At 38.3% G+C, this 19,684-nt stretch overlaps 1 protein-coding gene across 2 annotated transcripts in view; it reads left to right on the top strand.

Annotated features, from left to right (window-relative positions):
* The window catches only part of MRPL1 (mitochondrial ribosomal protein L1), a 66,743-nt gene that overhangs the window by 13,759 nt on the left and 33,300 nt on the right, over window positions 1–19,684 (top strand). For both annotated transcript variants that reach the window (XM_070394335.1, XM_070394325.1), the window contains exons 3-6: window positions 7,513–7,771; window positions 10,127–10,210; window positions 11,762–11,833; window positions 12,703–12,814. In XM_070394335.1, coding sequence (XP_070250436.1) covers window positions 7,513–7,771; window positions 10,127–10,210; window positions 11,762–11,833; window positions 12,703–12,814 — 527 coding nt within the window. The remainder of the gene's footprint in view (window positions 1–7,512; window positions 7,772–10,126; window positions 10,211–11,761; window positions 11,834–12,702; window positions 12,815–19,684) is intronic.

Below are 19,684 nucleotides of genomic sequence, written 5' to 3'. Positions count from 1 at the left end.
AGTTTTGAGAACAGTGGCTTTGTAATACAGCTTGATATCTGGCATTGAGATCCCACCTACTTTGTTCTTTCTCGGGATCGTTGCAGCTATTCGGGGTCTTTTTTTATTCCAGATGAATTTTTGGAGAGTTCGTTCTAGATCTTTGAAGAAGGCCATTGGTATTTTAATGGGAAGTGCGTTGAATGTATAGATTGCTTTGGGTAGTATGGACATTTTAATGATGTTGATTCTACCAATCCAAGAACACGGTATGTTCTTCCATCTGTTTATGTCTTCCTCTATCTCTTTTTTCAACGTCCTGTAGTTTTCTGAGTAGAGGTCTTTAACCTCTTTAGTTAAGTTTATTCCTAGGTATCTTAATTTTTTTGGTGCGATGGTAAATGGGATTGTTTTTCTGATCTCCCTTTCTGAAAGTTCACTATTGGTGTATAGAAATGCCTCAGATTTCTTGGGGTTAATTTTGTATCCTGCTACATTGCCAAATTCATGTATTAAGTCTAGTAGCTTTTTGATGGAGTCTCTAGGGTTTTGTATGTATAATATCATGTCATCTGCAAATAAGGACAGTTTTACTTCCTCTTTTCCAATTTGGATGCCTTTTATTTCTTCTTCTTGCCTAATTGCAATGGCTAATACTTCCAGTACTATGTTGAACAGGAGTGGTGAGAGTGGGCATCCCTGTCTTGTTCCTGTTCTTAGGGGAAATGGTGTTAGTTTTTGTCCATTGAGTATGATGTTGCCTGTGGGCCTGTCATATATGGCTTTTATTATGTTGAGGTATGATCCTTCTATTCCCACCTTTCTGAGAGTTTTTATCAAAAATGGGTGTTGGATTTTGTCGAATGCTTTTTCTGCATCAATTAATATGACCATGTGGTTTTTTTCTTTCAATTTGTTTATGTGATGTATCACATTTATTGATTTACGGATGTTGTACCATCCTTGCATCTCTGGGATAAATCCTACTTGGTCATGGTGTATGATCCTTCTGATGTACTGCTGGATCCGATTTGCTAAGATTTTGTTGAGGATTTTGGCATCTATGTTCATGAGGGATATTGGCCTGTAATTCTCTTTCATTGTGATGTCTTTACCTGGTTTTGGTATTAGGGTGATGCTGGCTTCATAGAATGAGCTTGGAAGCGTTCCTTCCTCTTGAATTTTTTGTAGTAGTCTGAGGAGGGTAGGTTTTAGTTCTTCCTTGAATGTTTGGTAGAACTCCCCTGTGAAGCCGTCTGGCCCTGGGCTTTTGTTTGCTGGAAGCTTTCTGATGACTGCTTCAATTTCTTCCATAGTTATTGGCCTATTGAGGTTTTTAGATTCTTCCTGATTGAGTTTTGGAATGTTGTATTTTTCTAGGAATTTGTCCATTTCCTCCAGGTTGTCTAGTTTGTTGGAGTAGAGTTGCCCGTAGTATTGTTTAACAATCATTTGTATTTCTGTGGGGTCTGTTGTTATTTCGCCTCTATCATTTCTGATTTGGTTTATTTGGGACCTCTCTCTTTGCTTCTTGGTGAGCCTGGCTAGGGGTTTGTCAATCTTGTTTATCCTTTCAAAGAACCAGCTCTTGGTTTCATTGATTTTCTGTATTGTTTTTTTGGTCTCTATTTCATTGATTTCTGCTCTAATCTTTATTATCTCCTTCCTTCTGCTCACTCTGGGGTTTTCTTGTTGCTCTCTTTCTAATTCTTTGAGTTGTAGAGTTAGATGATTGACTACCATTTTTTCTTGTTTTTTGAGATAGGCCTGTAGAGCTATAAACTTTCCTCTCAGGACTGCTTTCATTGTGTCCCAGAGGTTTTGGATTGTTGTGTTTTCATTGTCATTAGTGTCCAGGATGTTTTAAATTTCTTCTTTGATGTCATCGGTAACCCAATCAATATTTATTAACATGCTATTCAGCTTCCAAGTGTTTGAGTATTTTGGGTTGTTTTTATTGTAGTTTATTTCTAACATTATGCCATCGTGGTCTGCGAAGAAGCTTTTTATGATTTCAATCTTCTTGAATTTGTGGAGACTTTGCTTGTGACCCAATATGTGGTCTATTTTTGAATATGTCCCATGAGCACCTGAGAGGAATGTATATTCCGCAGCTGTGGGGTGAAGTGTTCTGAAGATGTCAATTAAGTCCATCTGATCTAGTGAGTCATTTAGGATTGCTGTTTCTTTGCTGAGTTTTTGTCTAGCGGATTTTCCAGTGATGTCAGTGGTGTATTAAAGTCCCCTACTATGATTGTATTGTTGTCGATCTCTCCCCTGATATCTTCCAGAAGTTTTCTTATGTATGTGGGTGCTCCTGCATTGGGTGCATATATGTTTACCAGGGTTATATCTTCTTGTTGTATTGATCCCTTTAGTATTATGAAGTGGCCTTCCTTATCTCTGGTTATGGCCTTCACTTTGAGATGTATTTTGTCAGATATAAGTATTGCTACCCCAGCTTTCTTTTCCTTTCCATTTGCGTGAAAGATATTTTTCCATCCCTTCACTTTCAGTCTGTGTGAGTCCCTTCTAATGAGGTGGGTCTCTTGTAGACAGCAGATGTATGGGTCATGTTTTTTTATCCATTCAGCCACTCGATGTCTTTTGGTTGGAGCATTTAGTCCATTTACATTTAAAGTTATTATTGAAAGGTACTTGTTTGTAGCCATTTCTTTTTTTGTGTGTGTGTGTGGCTGTTTTCTTTCTGAGCTTGATATTTCTTCTTTTTACACCAGTCCCTTTAGCATTTCTTGCATGGCTGGCTTGGTGGTGATAAACTCCCTTAGCCCTTTTTTGTCTGTGAAGCTTCTTATTTCCCCTTCAATTTTGAATGATAGCCTTGCTGGATAGAGTATTCTTGGATTCAGTCCTTTGCTTTGCATCACTTTGTAGATTTCCGTCCATTCTTTTCTGGCCTGATGTGTTTCTGTTGAGAAATCATTTGATAATCTAATGGGAGATCCCTTGTATGTTACTTTCCGTCTCTCTCTTGCAGCCTGTAAGATTCTCTCTTTATCCTGAACATTTGCCATGGTAATTATGATGTGTCTTGGTGTGGGTCTTTTCGGGTTCACCTTGTTTGGGACTCTCTGGGCTTGTGTGACTTTTTTCTTCCCCACCTCAGGGAAGTTTTCTGATATTATTTCTTCGAATAGGTTTTCTAATCCATGTTCATCTTTCTGTTGTTCTGGCACCCCTATTATTCGTATGTTGTTTCGTTTCATGTTGTCCCAAAGCTCCCTTAGGCTCTCCTCCTGTCTTTTAATTTTTTTCTCCATTTGCCGTACAGTTTGAGTGTGTTTTGCTTCCTTGTCTTCTAATTCACTAATTCGGTCCTCCGCTTCTCCCAGTCTACTGTTGATACTTTCAATGGAGTTTTTTATTGAAGCTATGTCACTCTTCATTTCTTCTTGGGGCTTACTTAAGTTGTTGATTTTTTCATCTGTTTCTTCTAGCTTCTTGCATAAGTAGTTGAGTTTTTCATCTGTTTCTTCTTGCTTCTTGAACATCTGGTGCATGTACTCTAGGAACCTTATTCTGAATTCTTTTTCCGTCATGTTGCATATCTCTGTCTCACTTAGCTGCTTTTCTGGCGAGTCCTCCTTTTCTTTCCTTTGGGGGTTTCTTTGCCTACCCATGTTTGATCTCGCTGACATATGTAGATGTTGAGATGTTCAGTGGCTGCTCCCTGGGTGGCAGGGGCTCCTTGTGTTGTGGTTGCTGCTCAGACGGTTGCGGTAGCAGCTGCTTTCCAGTTGGCAGCAGCTCCTCTGATGGGTGTTGTTCACAGCTGTGTTGGCTCTTCTGGCTGGTGGGGGGAGGCTTCACGTACAGCTGCTGTTCCACAGACAGAGGGTGTGGTGATCAGGAGGCTGTGGTGATCAGGAGGCTGCGGTGATCAGGGGGCTGCTGTTGCTTGGATCTGCTGCGATGATTTAAAGGCACAAAATACAACAGAGCAAGGCACAACGTACCAGGCACTGAACACAAGTATATTCACAATATTAATAACCCCAAATAAAGGTGACCACCCGAATTAAGAGAATTAGGGGATAAGGGAGAAAGAAGAGAAGAAGATAAAAGAGAGAACAGAAAAGAAAAATAAGAAAAAAACAAACAAAAAAGGAGTGCAAAAATAGAATTGGGAAAAAAGAGGGGGGAAAAAAAGAGAGCGAAAAAAGAGAATGAAGTAGAAGCGGGGAAGAGACTATTGGTATGAGGAGCAAACTCCAATAGAACTGCCACTAATCTCAACAAATTCCAGCAACAGATCCCTGGAGATGAATGCAAACTACAAACCACCAATAATATCCAGAGGGGTAAGGGAAAACAGAAGCACAAAAATAACCGGGGTGGGGTGGGGGAGGGAAGGGAAAAACCAGCAGAAAAAAAAAAAAAAAAAAGAAAAGAAAAAGAAAAAGAAAAACAACCTCACAACCAGTCCTAAAAAAGAAGAAAAAACACAAAACAAAACAAACAAACAAATAAAAAAAAATTAAAAAAAAAAGCCCAATATATTCAACAATCAAGAAAACAATAGAAAGATAAGAGAGAAAAAAATGTTTGGAAAGTGAAGAAGGATAAAGAATAGGTGTATAAGGATTTAGAGCAGTAGATTGGAAATAGGATATATAAGTAGGGTGGAATTAGACAGGGGGTAAAAAGAGGGAATTGGGAAAGTCTGGAGCAGGAATAGGGTAAGAGAAACAGGACACCAAAAGGGGAAAAGTAAGGAAGAGGGTTTTAGCAAAGAGGTGAAATTGAGATAGGGAAAATTAATGCTAAAGGAACGATGAAAATAGAATGGAGAACACTAATCCCAAAAGAAAATAAAGAGAAAATAAAATGGCACTTTAAAAAATGGTAAAATGGTAGCAGTAATAATACTGGTTAAAAATAAAAATGTGGTAATTGAAAGGGTAAAATCAGGTGATGGAAAAAGAAGAAAAAGAGAAAAAAAAAATTGGTTTCTTAGTAAAAAGGTGAAAAAATTAAAAAGAAAAAGAAAAAATTTGCAATAGTGATGGTCTTTCGGTTCTTCTACTCTTCAGCCTGGTTCGCCTTAGTCCTGCCAGGTATTTAGGAGAGTGTTGAATTTGCCTGCATTACACTGTTCCTCCGTGTTGTAAATCACAGTCCTGATTTTAAAGCAGGCCGTATTTGTGATCCAGTCTGCCTTAATTTGTATTCCCCTAAGAGTCAGTTTGTGGCTCAGCCTCTGGGTGGCAGTGTTTTTGGGTTGGCCTCTGAGGCTATACAGCTTCTCTATCCTTTTTTAATCCTTACCCTGCTCTGTGTTGTTGGTGGGACTGAAAATCCCTCTATAGGCCAGACCCTGGTAACTCCCAGGGACTAATCAGCTTGTTTTAATCCTTTATCTCATACAGGGTGGAATCTGGGTGTGGCTGTGCTCCTTGCCTGGGGGGCTGGGGGGAGGAATTCCACCCTCTGGAGGAATGGCTGCCCCAGTCCTGGGCCCAGGGGAGTCTCAGCACTCAATTCGCTGCCACCTCCTCCGGCTCCCCCTCTTTCCTCAGCCTCTCCCCAGATTCCCCTCGTCTGCACCTTCACCCTCTCTTCAGCACAGGTGAGTGTCTGTATCCGAACTGTCCTATGAGCAGGGTTCAGTGAAAACAAAGAAACAGACAAACGCCGGCCGGCCGCGGAAATGCTCCTCTCTTACCGGTCTGGGAAACGCTCCTCTCTTACCAGCACTGCATGGTCTGGGAAACGCTCCTCTCTTATGGGCACTGCATGGTCTGATCAGTTCCTCAGGATGCCCCCTTTAGTCTCAGTTCTCCGCAATCACAAAATCCAAATCTCAAATCTCCTGGCGCCAGCAAACCCGCGGAACTCCTTACCCCGGTCAGGGTCTGTGTCTGTCCCAAGAGACGCGGCTGTCTGCCATGAGGTCTCCCTCCGGCCCTCTGGGCTCAGGTCTGGCAAACTTTCCTGCCCAGATCCCTGGTTTTTAACCTTTCCAGGGGAAGTCTGCCCTTCCCGGCTGCAAACCGTCTCACCAGCTGAGTAAATTTGCCAATTCGGGGTGGGTGTTATTAGTTTCAGCTGCTTACTCCGTTTGCTCCGGGACAAGACCTGGGACACGTCTGCCTGTATCGCCGCCATCTTGCTTCTCTCCCATAAATAAAGTTTTATTGGAATACAACTATGTTCATTCATTTTTGTATATGGCTGCTTTCATATTATAATGGCAAAGTTGAGTCATTGAAACAAGAGACCATAAAATACTTGCTATCTCATCCTTTACAGAAAAAGCTTGCCAGCCCTTGTTCTAGTCAAGTCGAACTTTCCGTACCATTCTATTTCACGCCTCAACGTGTTTATTATGTTGTTTCTTTGGCTAACTATTTTTTTAAGTAATAGCTTTATTGAGATGTAACTAACATATTATGACGTTTATCCATTTAAAGTGTACATTTCAGTGGTCTGTAGTATATTAATAGAGTTGTGCAAGACTGTAATTTTAGAACATTTTCATTACCTTCCCAAAAAACCCCATGTTCATTAGCAGTCACTCCTCATTTCCCTAATCCTCTCCCCCAAGCCTTAGACCAGGGGTCCTCAAACTACGGCCCGAGGGCCACATGCAAATACAAATATTGTATTTGTTCCCGTTTTGTTTTTTTACTTCAAAATAAGATATGTGCAGTGTGCATAGGAATTTGTTCATAGTTTTTTTTAAAACTATAGTCCGGCCCTCCAACGGTCTGAGGGACAGTGAACTGGCCCCCTGTTTAAAAAGTTTGAGGACCCCTGCCTTAGACAATTACTAAATCCACTTTCATCTCTATAGATTTGCCCATTCTTGATATTTCATGTAAATGGAATCATACAATATGTGGGGTTTTGTGACTGTCATCTTCATTTACATAATGTTTTTAAGGTTTATACATATTGCAGCAGATATCAGTATTTTATTCCTTTTCATTGCTGATTAATATACCATTGTATGTATGTAACATGTATCCATTTGTGATATGATGGACATCCATTTTGTTTTTACTTTTTGACGATAGTGAGTAATGCTGTTATGAATATTTGTGTACAAGTTTTTGTGTGGTCATGAATTTTCATTTCTCTTAGGTATATACCTGGGAAAATTCTTTATTCTTCAAGAATTGACTTTGGGATCATCTCTTGCAGATCCCTTTCCTAGCCTCCTAAGCTGGATTAAATGTTCATTCCCTATTGCTCAAATAACACTTGTAGTACTTTACACATGATATTGACGTTATCTGTTTGCATGTTTATTCCTCTGTTCCTCTAAGTTTCTGGAGAGCAGCATCAATGCCTTATTTGACTTTGTATCACCTGCAAACAGTACAAAAATTCACTTAATATTTGTTCAACTAGAAAAACTGTAAAGCAATCTATGCTTTCTAAGTAAAGTAAACTTTATATTTTGTTATTTTTTTTTTTTTGTCTTATATACATGGGCTTTTTTTTTCATTTTTCAGTCTCTTGGAATACATATTGAAAGAACTGATCATGAATTTATCTTTTTTCAAGGCCTGAAAAGAAAACAAAAAAAGGTACCAAAGAAAAAGCATCAAATGAAAAACAAGATGACATAGAAAAAATAAAGTCAATCCCCTTTATGGAAGATGAACCTGAGGATGATGTTTACTTAAAACGCTTATATCCAAGACAGATATATGAGATGGAGAAAGCTATTCATTTACTTAAGAAATTTCAAATTCTGGACTTTACACATCCAAAGCAAGGTGTTTATCTTGATTTGACACTGGACATGGCACTGGGGAAGAAGGTATATAGACTCAAAATAAATTTATTTGTGAACAGTAGTTGTATGAATTGACATTTCTTAATGTTTTAATTCTTGCCTTTTATAATAATTTTTAGAAACCCTTATGCTCTTTCTATGCTTTAGCATGAAAAATATGTATGTTTGTTTTTTAGCTTCCAAATATAAAATAGAATGTTAAGCAAACTCTCATAGTTGATGAACATATATCTCCTATCAGCAGAAAATCATTGGTATAAATTTCAACAAAAATAATATTAAAATTAATTGAGGTATTACTATAACTTTGAAAAATTACTTAAGCTGCCTGTGTGTCCTGTTCCTTCTCTGTAAATGAGAGTTTTGGATTAGATCATTAGCCTTCAGATATTTCCTTAGTGTCCTGGATTGAGACTAAGTTTGAATGAGTGGGGTGCCAAACCCCTCCCTTGCTTCAATCAGAATGTCTCTGCTTTATCTGTTTGTATATTGCAGTTCCATGTAAGCGTTTAGTTTATAAAACTCTAAAAGTAGGAAACACACTTGATTAGAATTGATGTCCATTAAGCTTCTCACTGAAGGAATCTAATTTTCTTGGAACTGATATTTAAATTTTTATTCTCAGGGTCTTTTTTGGTCAAACTAGAAGGTATAAGTTTTTAAATACAATTGAACAACCTCAATAATAACAATAATGATTGAACATGTAAGAGGAGGCAGGATAGAGTCAGATTACAGTACCGGCCAGCATCCTGTTGTCACCACTTATTAACTCTTTGAACTTGAGTTTCTGGTTTTAACTCTTCAAATCTCAGTTTTTTTTATCTCTTTAAAAAGGGAAATAAAAAGCGTAGTTCATATGGTTATAGCAAAGATTGAATGTGGTCATGGATGTAAGGACTTGGTAGGTGTTTAATAATAACAATCAATATTTACTGGAAAGTTTTTATGTACCAACCACCACACTAATGCTTTGCATGCATTTTCTCATTTAATCCTTTAATAATTTCAGAAGAAGAGGCCAAGACACAAAAAGTAAAGTAACTTGCTCAAGGTCAGAGAGTAGGGGTAGGGTTAGGATTAGAAACAGTTTATACTAGCCATGTTATAATTTTATTTTATATCACAGTGTTACTGTTAGTTTTATTTAAAAAATGTTGTGTCCAAGATGATCACTTTCTCAGTCAACTGTTAATATATTTCATAAATGTGTCTAGTTCACAAGCCTCTTGTGAACTAGACACATTGTAAGGATACTGTTGTCTTCTTAAGACATTTTCTTAATCTTAATAGACTGCTTGTAACAAGCCGGTATTCCCCAGGGAATGCTATTATGATTGCTTGCCATTGAAAAATTTATTGAAACCAGTTGTGACATGTTAATGGCAAAGGAATGCCAATGAATAAAATTGAGTTGCACATCTGATAGAATGTGTACTTAAGAGTTTGTGCTTTCTTGTCTGAAAAATGCTCAGAAGGTTATCTCTACTCAAAATAAACTAAAAATACAATCTTTCAGTTTTAATTAGGGAACACCCCTTTTCTCTTTTTTCCAGACCTTAAGGCTGCATCAAAACTGTGGACTTAGAATTTGTTTCCATGTGAAGTTTCCCTAAGATATCTGAGCCACAAGCCTAGACAGGCAGGACTTTGACCAGATGACTGAACAAATTAGTTCTGAGGCCTTGGGGAATCTCCACCCATATTAGGGGCCTCAAGTGCATGCTACTGTGTGTTTTAGATGTTCCAATGTTCTTCCCACAGATGTCTGAAAGTGGTAGGTGGTTTAGGTTGTTTCCAAATAGACCCACTCAGAAGAGCCTTTCAGGCTTGGCGTTCTGTCTTGGATTTAGAGTTAATATCACCAGATTGTTTAGAGCCAATGATGGAGATTAGTGTGTCCTACTGAGCAGATCAGCTGGATATTGTCTATTGTTCAGTATGCACAGTTGCATTCATTTCCTCCTTGATGGTGTCATAAGATTACATATTCTTTTAAATTTAATTCAAGGTGGCAAAAATTATTGGCATCCATGTAGAAAGAAAGTATTGTACTAGGTGCTGGGGAAGATATGGATATGCAAATACATCTTTCAATATATGAGACACTGATGAATGATGTAGAGATAGAAGCCAAGTACCATGGGAGTATGGAGCTGGGTAGAGAGATTTAGATTTTCATGATGGTTTCTTACAAAAGAAATAAAATCTCTGATGCCTTAAATTATAATCATTGAATAGTTCTGGATTAATGAGAGGATATGTGGTAGAATTGAAACGTTAAAAAACAAAACATGTTAGTTCTGTTTTTCACAGATGTGAGAGGCACAGAAAAGATGAATGAATTTTTCACAATCATTTTTTCCATTGTGTATTTAGAAAAAAGTGGAGCCATTTGCCAGTGTTGTTAGTTTGCCATACCCATTCGTCTCAGAAATCAATAAAGTTGCTGTATTTACAGGGGTGAGTAACCTTTACCAACTTTTTATATCCTTTAACTTGTTTAATAAGACATTAGTAAGTGTTTTGAATAACTGAGTAAGTAGAATTAGAGAAAATTCTAGCGTTCACCAAGTCTTATTTTCCCCATATGAACCTCAAAGCAGTAAGATGACTCATTTGAGGTTATGTCATTAGAGTAAGAAAAAGCTAAACTAGAACATTAACTTCATCATTAGTTATTATTCTACGATATTCTGTTTCTCACAAAAACACTGACGGGAAGTACAGAATTTATTCTACTAGCTCCTGCTTCTGACTCAAACTCCTCAAAACAACAATAAAATTATTTTGGGCCCATGTAGTGCTTTGAAGACATAGAAACCACACTTTAAAAAATATCTAGTGTAGAAAGTGAAGAAAGTCAAGGCTATAACAAGTACAGTAATAAGTTTTTGGTCAAACTTTTTATATTTATAAACATTTGTTTATAATGTGTTTATGATTTTATTTTGTAAGGTGTTTTGATTCTTCTCCATCTGTCTCACTTTCAAGGGAGAAATTCTTTACTTTTTTTTTTTTTCAGGAAAGTGGAGCATATAGCTGTTGGAATGCCACAAAACTTGAGTAACTAAGGGAGTGTGATATATTTCACAGTAAAACCAAATGGTATAAATGGAACATAGAGAAAGAAAATAACTAATGCTGTGTATTTTTCTTTGAATTTTCAGACAGCAGGCTAAATTTTGGTTCTATCATTTATTAAAAATATTTTTCTCTTCCTGATCAGTGTGGCTCGGTTGGGCATCATCTCATGCACTGAAGTGTTGCTGCTTAGATTCCTGGTCAGGGCACTAGCCCAGGTTGTGGGCTTAATCCCTGGTAGGGGGCGTGCAGGAGGCAGTTGATCGATGTTTCACTCTCACATCCATGTTTTTCTCGCCCTCTCCCTTCCTCTCTCTAACAATCAGTTTAAAAAATCTTAAAAAAATTTTTTTCTCTCTATATTGGTTTGATAAAATATCTCCATTTAAGGAGCAAAACTAAATATATTTTAATTTTTTACTTTTGGAAGATGATATGTTTATGGTATTAGAGACTTAGGCTGAACTACTTGGTAGGTTCCTCATGCATTTTTAAAAATATATTTTTATTGATTTCAGAGAGAAAGGCAGAGGGAGAGAGAGAGAGATACATTAATGATGAGAGAGAATCATTGATTAGCTGCCTCCTGCATGCTCCCTACTAAGGACTGAGCCTGCAACCCGGGCATGTGCCCTTGACTGGAATTGAACCTGGGACCCTTCAGTCCACAGGCCAATGCTCTATCCACTGAGCCAAACCGGCTAGGGCCTCATGCATTTTTTAGTTATTTGCTCATGTTACAAGAAATACCTCAATTATCTAAAAACTAAACTTGTTCTGGATATAATATTTCTGATGCATCTCATTGAAAATTGATGCATTTCCAATTAAAAGTAAAAGCCACAGTTTCTATCTTGAGCTGTAATATTATTTCTGACAAAATACTTGAAAGCAGACTGAATTGACGTTTAAACTATTGTATTTTGGTAGAATGCATCAGAGATTAAAATAGCAGAAGAACATGGAGCTGCGTTTGCAGGAGGAACTAATCTGATTCAGAAGGTACAGTGTTATTTTCACGTTCATTAGTTATATGAATTGTTTAGTTATCTTTGCCATCCATTTATTTATTACATGTTTTAGAATTAGTATTGGAAAGTCTTGGAGTAGAAATTTCACATACCGTTCTTTGACATTTCAAATTGCCTTTGCTTAATATTTCTAGTGATGAGAGCCCTGGTTCTGAATCTACACTACCTTTGTTTCAATTCTGGGTCTGTCCCTTATAAGTACACAGATCTTCAGTTTCTGAATCTGGAATGTGTAATCAATATTAGTACTTGCCTCTTAGGATTATTGTGAAGACTGGATTAATTAAATCATGTTAAATATTGAACTGAATGCTTGGCATGTGATAAGTGTTTGCTTATTGTAAGTTATTGTTAAGAGGAATACAGAATGTTATTTAGAGGATAAAGAATTTATAAAAATAAAGAATAGTAACAGGAAGATAAAATTTCAGAGTCACAGCTTAATTTTGCCAGGGTTCAAGTCTTTAGGGTTCACTATAATCCCAAACCACAGCTTTGAATGACATATAGTGGTAAGATTTAAGCAAAAGGAATCATTGGTAAAATATTTGTTGCCTAGGCAGTACTATTCTAAAAAGTTGCTTCATTTTATAATCAAGTAAATTTTTTAATGGAAGAATTAAACCCTTTAAATACATATATTTTAAATGGATGTGACTATTTTTAAGAGAAAAGATCAGAAAATGTTTTGCGTCTAATGGTTCTCATAATTGGTAAATGTGTTCATATGATCCTTGTTTAAAGACAAACCATTGTTTAATGTGTGTTTTCTAAATTATAAGGGGAATTACTACATTATACTTTCTTTTCAGAAGGTTATCTTTTATCTTGATTTTTTAGATTTTGGATGATGAAATTGAGCCAGACTTTTATGTAGCTGTTCCAGAAATTATGCCCGAGCTTAATCCACTAAAGAAGAAACTGAAAAAAAGATTTCCAAAGCTTAATCGAAGTAAGGGAGAATTCCTTTTTATTATTTTAATATGCTATCAACAACTTTCTTCTAATATGTATGTTTTGTTAGAAAACAAAATTGCTAATATATATATATGTAGAATAAATATGTCCTGCTATTTGAGTTTTGGGTTATGTGAGAACATGCAGATTTGATTTTTTCCCTCTTGACATTGATGTTGGTAATCTATTGTAATTTGCAAAGCTAATTACTATATAATACTTTAAATTTAGGCCATATTTTAACTTGAAATTAAGTTAAAGTATTACCCATTAGACATGTTATAATCATACTGTTTTTAACCTCTTTATCAATATAATAGGTATGCTAATTTATGTCAGCATTCAACTCATACATGAATGCTTATGTGTGCATGGCACTACAGATTTTTTCCTTAAGGAACTTTTCCCTTATGGATATTTCTCTCTTATGAAATACTAGAGGGGGTGGGGGTGTCCCTCAGCCCAGCCTGCACCCTCTCCAATCTGGGACCCCTGGAGGGAAAAGGGCATTCGGACATCCCTCTCACAATTCAGGACTGCTGGCTCCAAACCATTTGCCTGCCTGCCTGCCTGATTGTCCCTAACTGCTTCTGCTTGCCAGCCTGATCACCCCCTAACCACTACCTTGCCAGCCTGATCGACACTTAACTGCTCCCCTGCTGGTCTAATCGTTCCCAACCTCCCACCCCTGCAGGCCTGGTTGCCCCCAACTGCCTTCCCCTGCTGGCCCGGTCACCCCCAACTGCCCTCCCCTGTTGGCCCGTTTGCCCGCAACTGCCCTACCTGCCGACCCGGTCGCCCCCAACGGTCCTCCCCTGTAGGCCTGGTACCCCCCAACTGCCCTCCCCTGCAGTCCCGGTCGTCCTCAACTGCCCTCCCTTGCAGGCCTGGTTGCCCCCAACTTCCCTCCCCCCCTGCAGGCCTGGTTGCCCCCAACTTCCCTCCCCTGCTGGGATGGTCGCCCCTAACTGCCCTCCTCTGCCGGCCATCTTATGGTGGCCATCTTTGACCACATGGGGCTGGCCATCTTGTGTGTTGGAGTGATGGTCAATTTGCATATTACCTCTTTATTATATAGGATAGTAAGGAAAGTAACATCCTATATAATAAAGGCTAATATGCAAATTGTCCGTTCAACCGGGAGTTCCACCACTCGCTATGATGTGCATTGACCACCAGGGGGTGGTGTGGAACATGGAGGGTGTTGGCGATGTGGCGCTGGCAGCAGGCGGCAGTTGAGGTGCTGCCAGCCCTGATGGGCCCTGACGAGAGTGGGACCGTGGCGGGATGGTGGAGCAGGTGAGCTGGCGGTGCCAGGCCAAGGCAGGTGCGAGCAGGGCCTGATCACCCCACCTATTGCCCCCCAGACAGCGACCAGCAGCAGTAGGGGGTGGGGCCACCACCCGGCTCCATGTGCTGAGGGAGCTGGGTGGGGGCCTGATGACTCAAGGGGAGGGTGGCACACGGGGGCCCGGGGGCCTAGGTGCTGCCCAGAGGTCAGCTGGTACCTGCCCTTCCAAGCCAGACACTCGTGCTTTGATTGCCAGCCAGGCCTAGGGACTGCACCTGTGTACCAATTTCATGCACCGGGCCTCTAGTTGCTACATAAGTAGCTATGTTTTAAAGTATAACATATGCCAAAACCGGTTTGGCTCAGTGGATAGAGCATCGGCCTGTGGACTGAAGGGTCCCAGGTTTGATTCCGGTCAAGGGCATGTATCTTGCTTGCGGGCACATCCCCAGTAGGAGATGTGCAGGAGGCAGCTGATCGATGTTTCTCTCTCATCGATGTTTCTAACTCTCTCTCTCTCTCCCTTCCTCTCTGTAAAAAATCAATAAAATATATTTAAAAAAATAAATAAATAAAGTATAACATAAATGATAAAGTCACAAGGTGCTGCAGGTTTTCAGTAGAAGAAGAATTTACATATATAGATGAGGAAGTTAGCATTTAAACTGATCTTGAATAATTGGATGCATAGATTAAGGGAAATACTTTTTAAGTATGAAACCAAACTGTAGTTGTGCTGCATGCTGCAATGAAAGCCAAACTTGTGAGACAGGTGCTGATGAGAAGGAAAGTGGTTTATTCAAGTGCCGGCAACTTGAGAAGGTGGGGACTCCTATCCCAAAGCCCATCTTATCAGTTCTTGTCAAAACAGATAATTATATTAGGTAAAAGGGAAGTAGGAATTGAGTTGAGGGGAGTAGCAGGGATTTTCTGTGGACCGGATGTGCAGTTTGACTCAGCTGGTCATCCCGTTCCTGATACTAATTTTGCTCTCTTGTGGTTGGCCGGTGAGTCTGCATATCTGGTGGTGACTAGAAACAGAAACAGTGTGCTCTGCTAAGATACTTAAGCAAAAATATGTGATTTCACAAGCATAATTTTCTGCTTTATTATTAGTTAGCTTTTGCTAGAATTTCAAGGTAATAAGAAGGAAGAATCTATTAATCATAGACATTGAAGTAAGTCAGAAATTACAGTCCATGTACAAGAAATATCAGTTAGTCCTCTTTAGCTGTATTGAAAGGTATCCATACATTGATATGAAAGAGAATAATGGGAAATTGTGTTGGAATGGTAGATTTATTTCATATTGAGAAGGATCTGGAATAAGATCCTACTAAGCTTGGACTTTTATTTTTTTCTATATTCAGTAGAATCCCTTAGAAGTTTTTAAGGTGGGGAATTCTTTACAGGTTTAATCTAGCAAGAGTTCATAAGATGTATTGGCATCAATCAAAACTAGAAGCAGGGAGACCAGCTTGGACACAATCACCAGAGACTAATAAAACTAATGTTTAAACTAATGTCTTTATAATGAGACTGGAAATGAAGAGGACAAATGTCAGATATATTAGGACTGCATCAAGTAATTAAGAATGGACAGGAAAGACAAATGGAAGAGTCAAATGGTGCTGATATTTTTTTTACTGTGTATCTGCTATAGATAGGTATTATTTCAAATAAAATTTCACAGTGTAAACAGAACAAGTATTTTAATATTGTTTTAGTAGATTGGGCTTCACATTTTAACTCTACTTGAGCTGAAAATTCCTACCAAAATTCTTCAGACATGGTAGTCACTAACACCATGAATTATAGATTATGTTTTGTACTTTAAACAATTTCATATATACTCTCCAATTCTTTTGTTGTACTAGAGTTTTATTTATTTATTTTGATAGTCTGCATTGAATAACACATTCTTATTAGCTATTGAACTGAGTATTGGCACTTTTTATTAGGATTTTCCATTACAATAGTGTTTGTTGTCATGGAATCAGATGTAATTTTTCCTAAGTAAGACCTGAAATTGACATTATTTTAAAAATTAAATGTGAATTACAGTTCAATTTGATGAAAATATTTCTCATACTTCTTTCTAATTAAATTCAAGCTCAACAAAACCAAACAGTACTAAATATAGTCAGTTAAAACTGAAACTAAATGCTAAATATATCTGTATTTAGCTATCTCCTTTCTTTGCATGGTGAACTGGTTTTTCCCAGAAGTTAATTTAGTCACCTTTGCTACTTTGTCTATTCTCTGAATAACCCTTTAGGCCTTTATGTTTTTTAGCCTTGAGGGTTTTTTTTTTTTAATTAGATTTTCATCACAAAATTAGGCACTGTTTTTATTCTGAAAGGTTTTCAAATAACTTCATTTCAAATAAGAAAAGTTCCCCCTCAAATTACTAATTTTTATTAATGGGCTTTATTTTTACTTTCATAATGAGTCAGTTTCTGTACATCAAGGTCAAGTTACCTAGGTACACTCCCCCCCCTCCCCCCTCCCCCCTCACCCTTCCCCCTTCCCCTCTCACCTTTGTTTAACAAAGCATCTTGAAAAAACAAAGAGACCTTTCTCCTTCTCTAGCTTTTTCTATTCACCCCACATGAATGTGTAACAGCACTAGCAAAACAGTCGTGTTCTTTAAACATGAAGACAAATGATTAACCTGTCAAAAATGTTAAAACAAAATACACCAGATGTGCATTAGAACAAATGAAGCTTGTATTATGCATTTTCAGAGCTTGTTCCGATTCTTTTTTAGGAACATTTGATTCCCCTTATAGCCAACAAAAGACTTTAGGGTAAAATAGAAATTACATTTTGAGCAAAAGGATAAAATTAAAAAACAAACAAACAAGCCCCTACAGCTAAGCTCATTAATTTCCCATTTTGTCCTACATTTTGTTTTACTAATGGGAGTGGGTGTAACCATCTTGGTTGGATTAAATGTTCACATTTTGCAGCATGTTTAGTGCTGCAGCTTTATTTGTTTTATTTCTTATCTTAATTGCTCACATAACTGTAGGCAAGTTCTCTATTTTTAAATGCACATTTGGGTTGTTTTTAGTATTTCTTTTTTATTTCAGAAAAAAGACATTTAAAACTTGCTTTTTAAAATTTCTTGGAAGAAAATGGGTTTCCTTTTGCTTGTAAACTAGCTTCCCCCTGACCCCATAATATCAGTGCCCTCTGAAATTCTTTTATCTCTAATATCGATATGTTCTGTTGATATTTTTGGTATTTTTATTCCTAATTTTATATGTTATTTAGAATTTACTTAAACAAAATATACTAGTATGAAAAATACCTTGATTTAATTGAGTCAGTCTTTTATTATGCATATTGAACCATGGTAGGTGCTATGTATATATATAAAAGTGTAATATGCAAATCGACTGGACAGCGGAACAACCAGTCGGCTCTGATGTGCACTGACCACCAGGGGGCAGATGCTCAATGCAGGAGCTGCCCCCAGCCCACAGGCCCTGATTGCCCAATGGGGAATGGGGAACCGGGCGTGGGTGACGGTGGACGCAGGTGGCACCGGGGCCCTGATTGCCCTACTGGTCGCCCCACACATAGAGGGTGACCAGCGGTGGGGGGAGGGGCCAGCAAGCAGGCAGGAAAGGCCAACCTCTCAGTTCCTCCCCTTGGCCGACAGGCTCCAATTGCCTGATGGGGAACTGGGAACCGGGAGTGGGTGGTAGCTGACACGAGCAGTGCTGGGGTGTGATCACCCCGCCAATCGCCCCAGACACAGAGGGCGACTGGCGGTAGGAGGTAGGGCTGGCTTCCGGAAGCCAGGAAAGATGGCCCTGATCGCTGGCCAGGTCTAGGGACCCTACCCATGCACAAATTTTGTGCACCAGGCTTCTAGTAGCATATATGAAAATAGTTCAATTCTTTTAAACCATACTCAGTTATTGGCAGATAGGTGGGAAAGGGACATGATTAAAAAATTGGACCCTCTGTGTATTTCTCTTAATATGTAGCTCTTAGAATTGAATGTTAGTGCTCTACCTGGAGTCTTATCAAAAGGATATTCCAGCAAACTTGTCCAAAGAGTATTCACATCTACTGCCTTTTGTAAGGAAGTGGTGTTGTGTTGTATTTAAGAGTAATGGATGTAAAATTGTTGAAATCTAATGTGAAATATTTTTAACACATAGACTAAACATGGTATTGCTTGCATTATTTAAACAGAACTCTTTTTGGTTATATTAAGAAATACTGAAAAAGGACTTTTTGCAGAGTAATCAATTTGAAATTTTCTGAATTTCCCCCACTTGTGTATTAGTTTAAAAAGTATTTATGTGTGAAAGATTCCAATGATGATAAAGTACAGTGTTAATTATTATAGATGAATATTGATGTATTACAGCTGGTTCTGTTATTCTTTCCTTCATTTCCTTTACTACAGCTGCCCTTCCTCATACACACTAAATGTTCTCTCTTCTCAGGTCTTTGGACTTACTGTCCCATCTGTGTATAATGCTCTTTGCTTATTTTCCTGGCTCACTTTCTCATTCAAATATCACCTAAACAAAAATGCCTTCCATGACCATCTTTTTTTTTTAAAAAAACCTCACCCAAGGACATGCTTGAGAGAGAGAAAGAGAGAGAGAGAGAAATGTCACTGTGAGCGAGAAACATTGATCAGTTGCCTTCCGTCCGTGCCCTGACTGGGGATTAAACTTGCAGCCAAGGTACATGCCTTGACCAGGAATCAAACTGGCAACATTTCTGTGCATAGAATGACGCTCAACCCACTGGGCAACTCAGCCAGGCCATAACCATCTCATATGGGATATTACCCATCATTTCCCATTAACACTGGATTTCTCATTTTATGTTTTTATATTATTTTTAGGACTTACACTTGGGCATCTTACATTTTTTATTTGTGGTTGTGTGTGTGGTTCCTCCCATTAGAGTAAGGGCATTTTTTGGTTTTGTCCACTACTATATTTCTATGGCCTAGAATAGTACCTGGCACATAGTAGGTGCTCAATTAATATTTATACGGTGCATTAACATTTAGTGCAGCATTCAGTTGATAGAAGATATAGGGGCTTTTTTAAGATTAGGATAATTGTATTTATAGGTATTGAGTGTCTGCTATGTGCCAAGACTGGAGTGTAATGACTGTGAAAAAGACAGACAAGGTCCTTGCTGTCTCGGGGCAAAGCGTTTCGTTTTCTGCAGTATATAGACTGACTTAAGTGAGCATTTCGCTAAACGAATAAACTGCAAACAAAACACATCCCCCAACACTTTTATTTGATTCAGCTATCCTTTCTAGCTACGATCTTCATCCTTTCTGTTGTTTCATACAAGTTTTTCAAATAAGTGGTCTTCAGTGCTGTCTCCATTTCCTTAGCTAGTGTTATTCTTTCTTTTATCCTTCTCCCGTATTCAGCTAAAATGTGGTTCTCGGTAATCATCACGGATCTTTCTTTTGCTGCATTTAAAGATTTGTTTTTAGTTTTTTCTCTTACAGTAAGTACTAGGTGAACCGGTTAATAATGCAGATTTTTTTTCACTAGATGGAGTTACACTAATGTT

This window comes from Myotis yumanensis, unplaced genomic scaffold, assembly GCF_028538775.1.
Source record: "Myotis yumanensis isolate MYYU_CA2020_CCGP unplaced genomic scaffold, mMyoYum1.0.hap1 SCAF_1, whole genome shotgun sequence".
Taxonomy (NCBI): domain Eukaryota; kingdom Metazoa; phylum Chordata; class Mammalia; order Chiroptera; family Vespertilionidae; genus Myotis; species Myotis yumanensis.
This window is presented reverse-complemented; position numbering and strand designations above follow the sequence as displayed.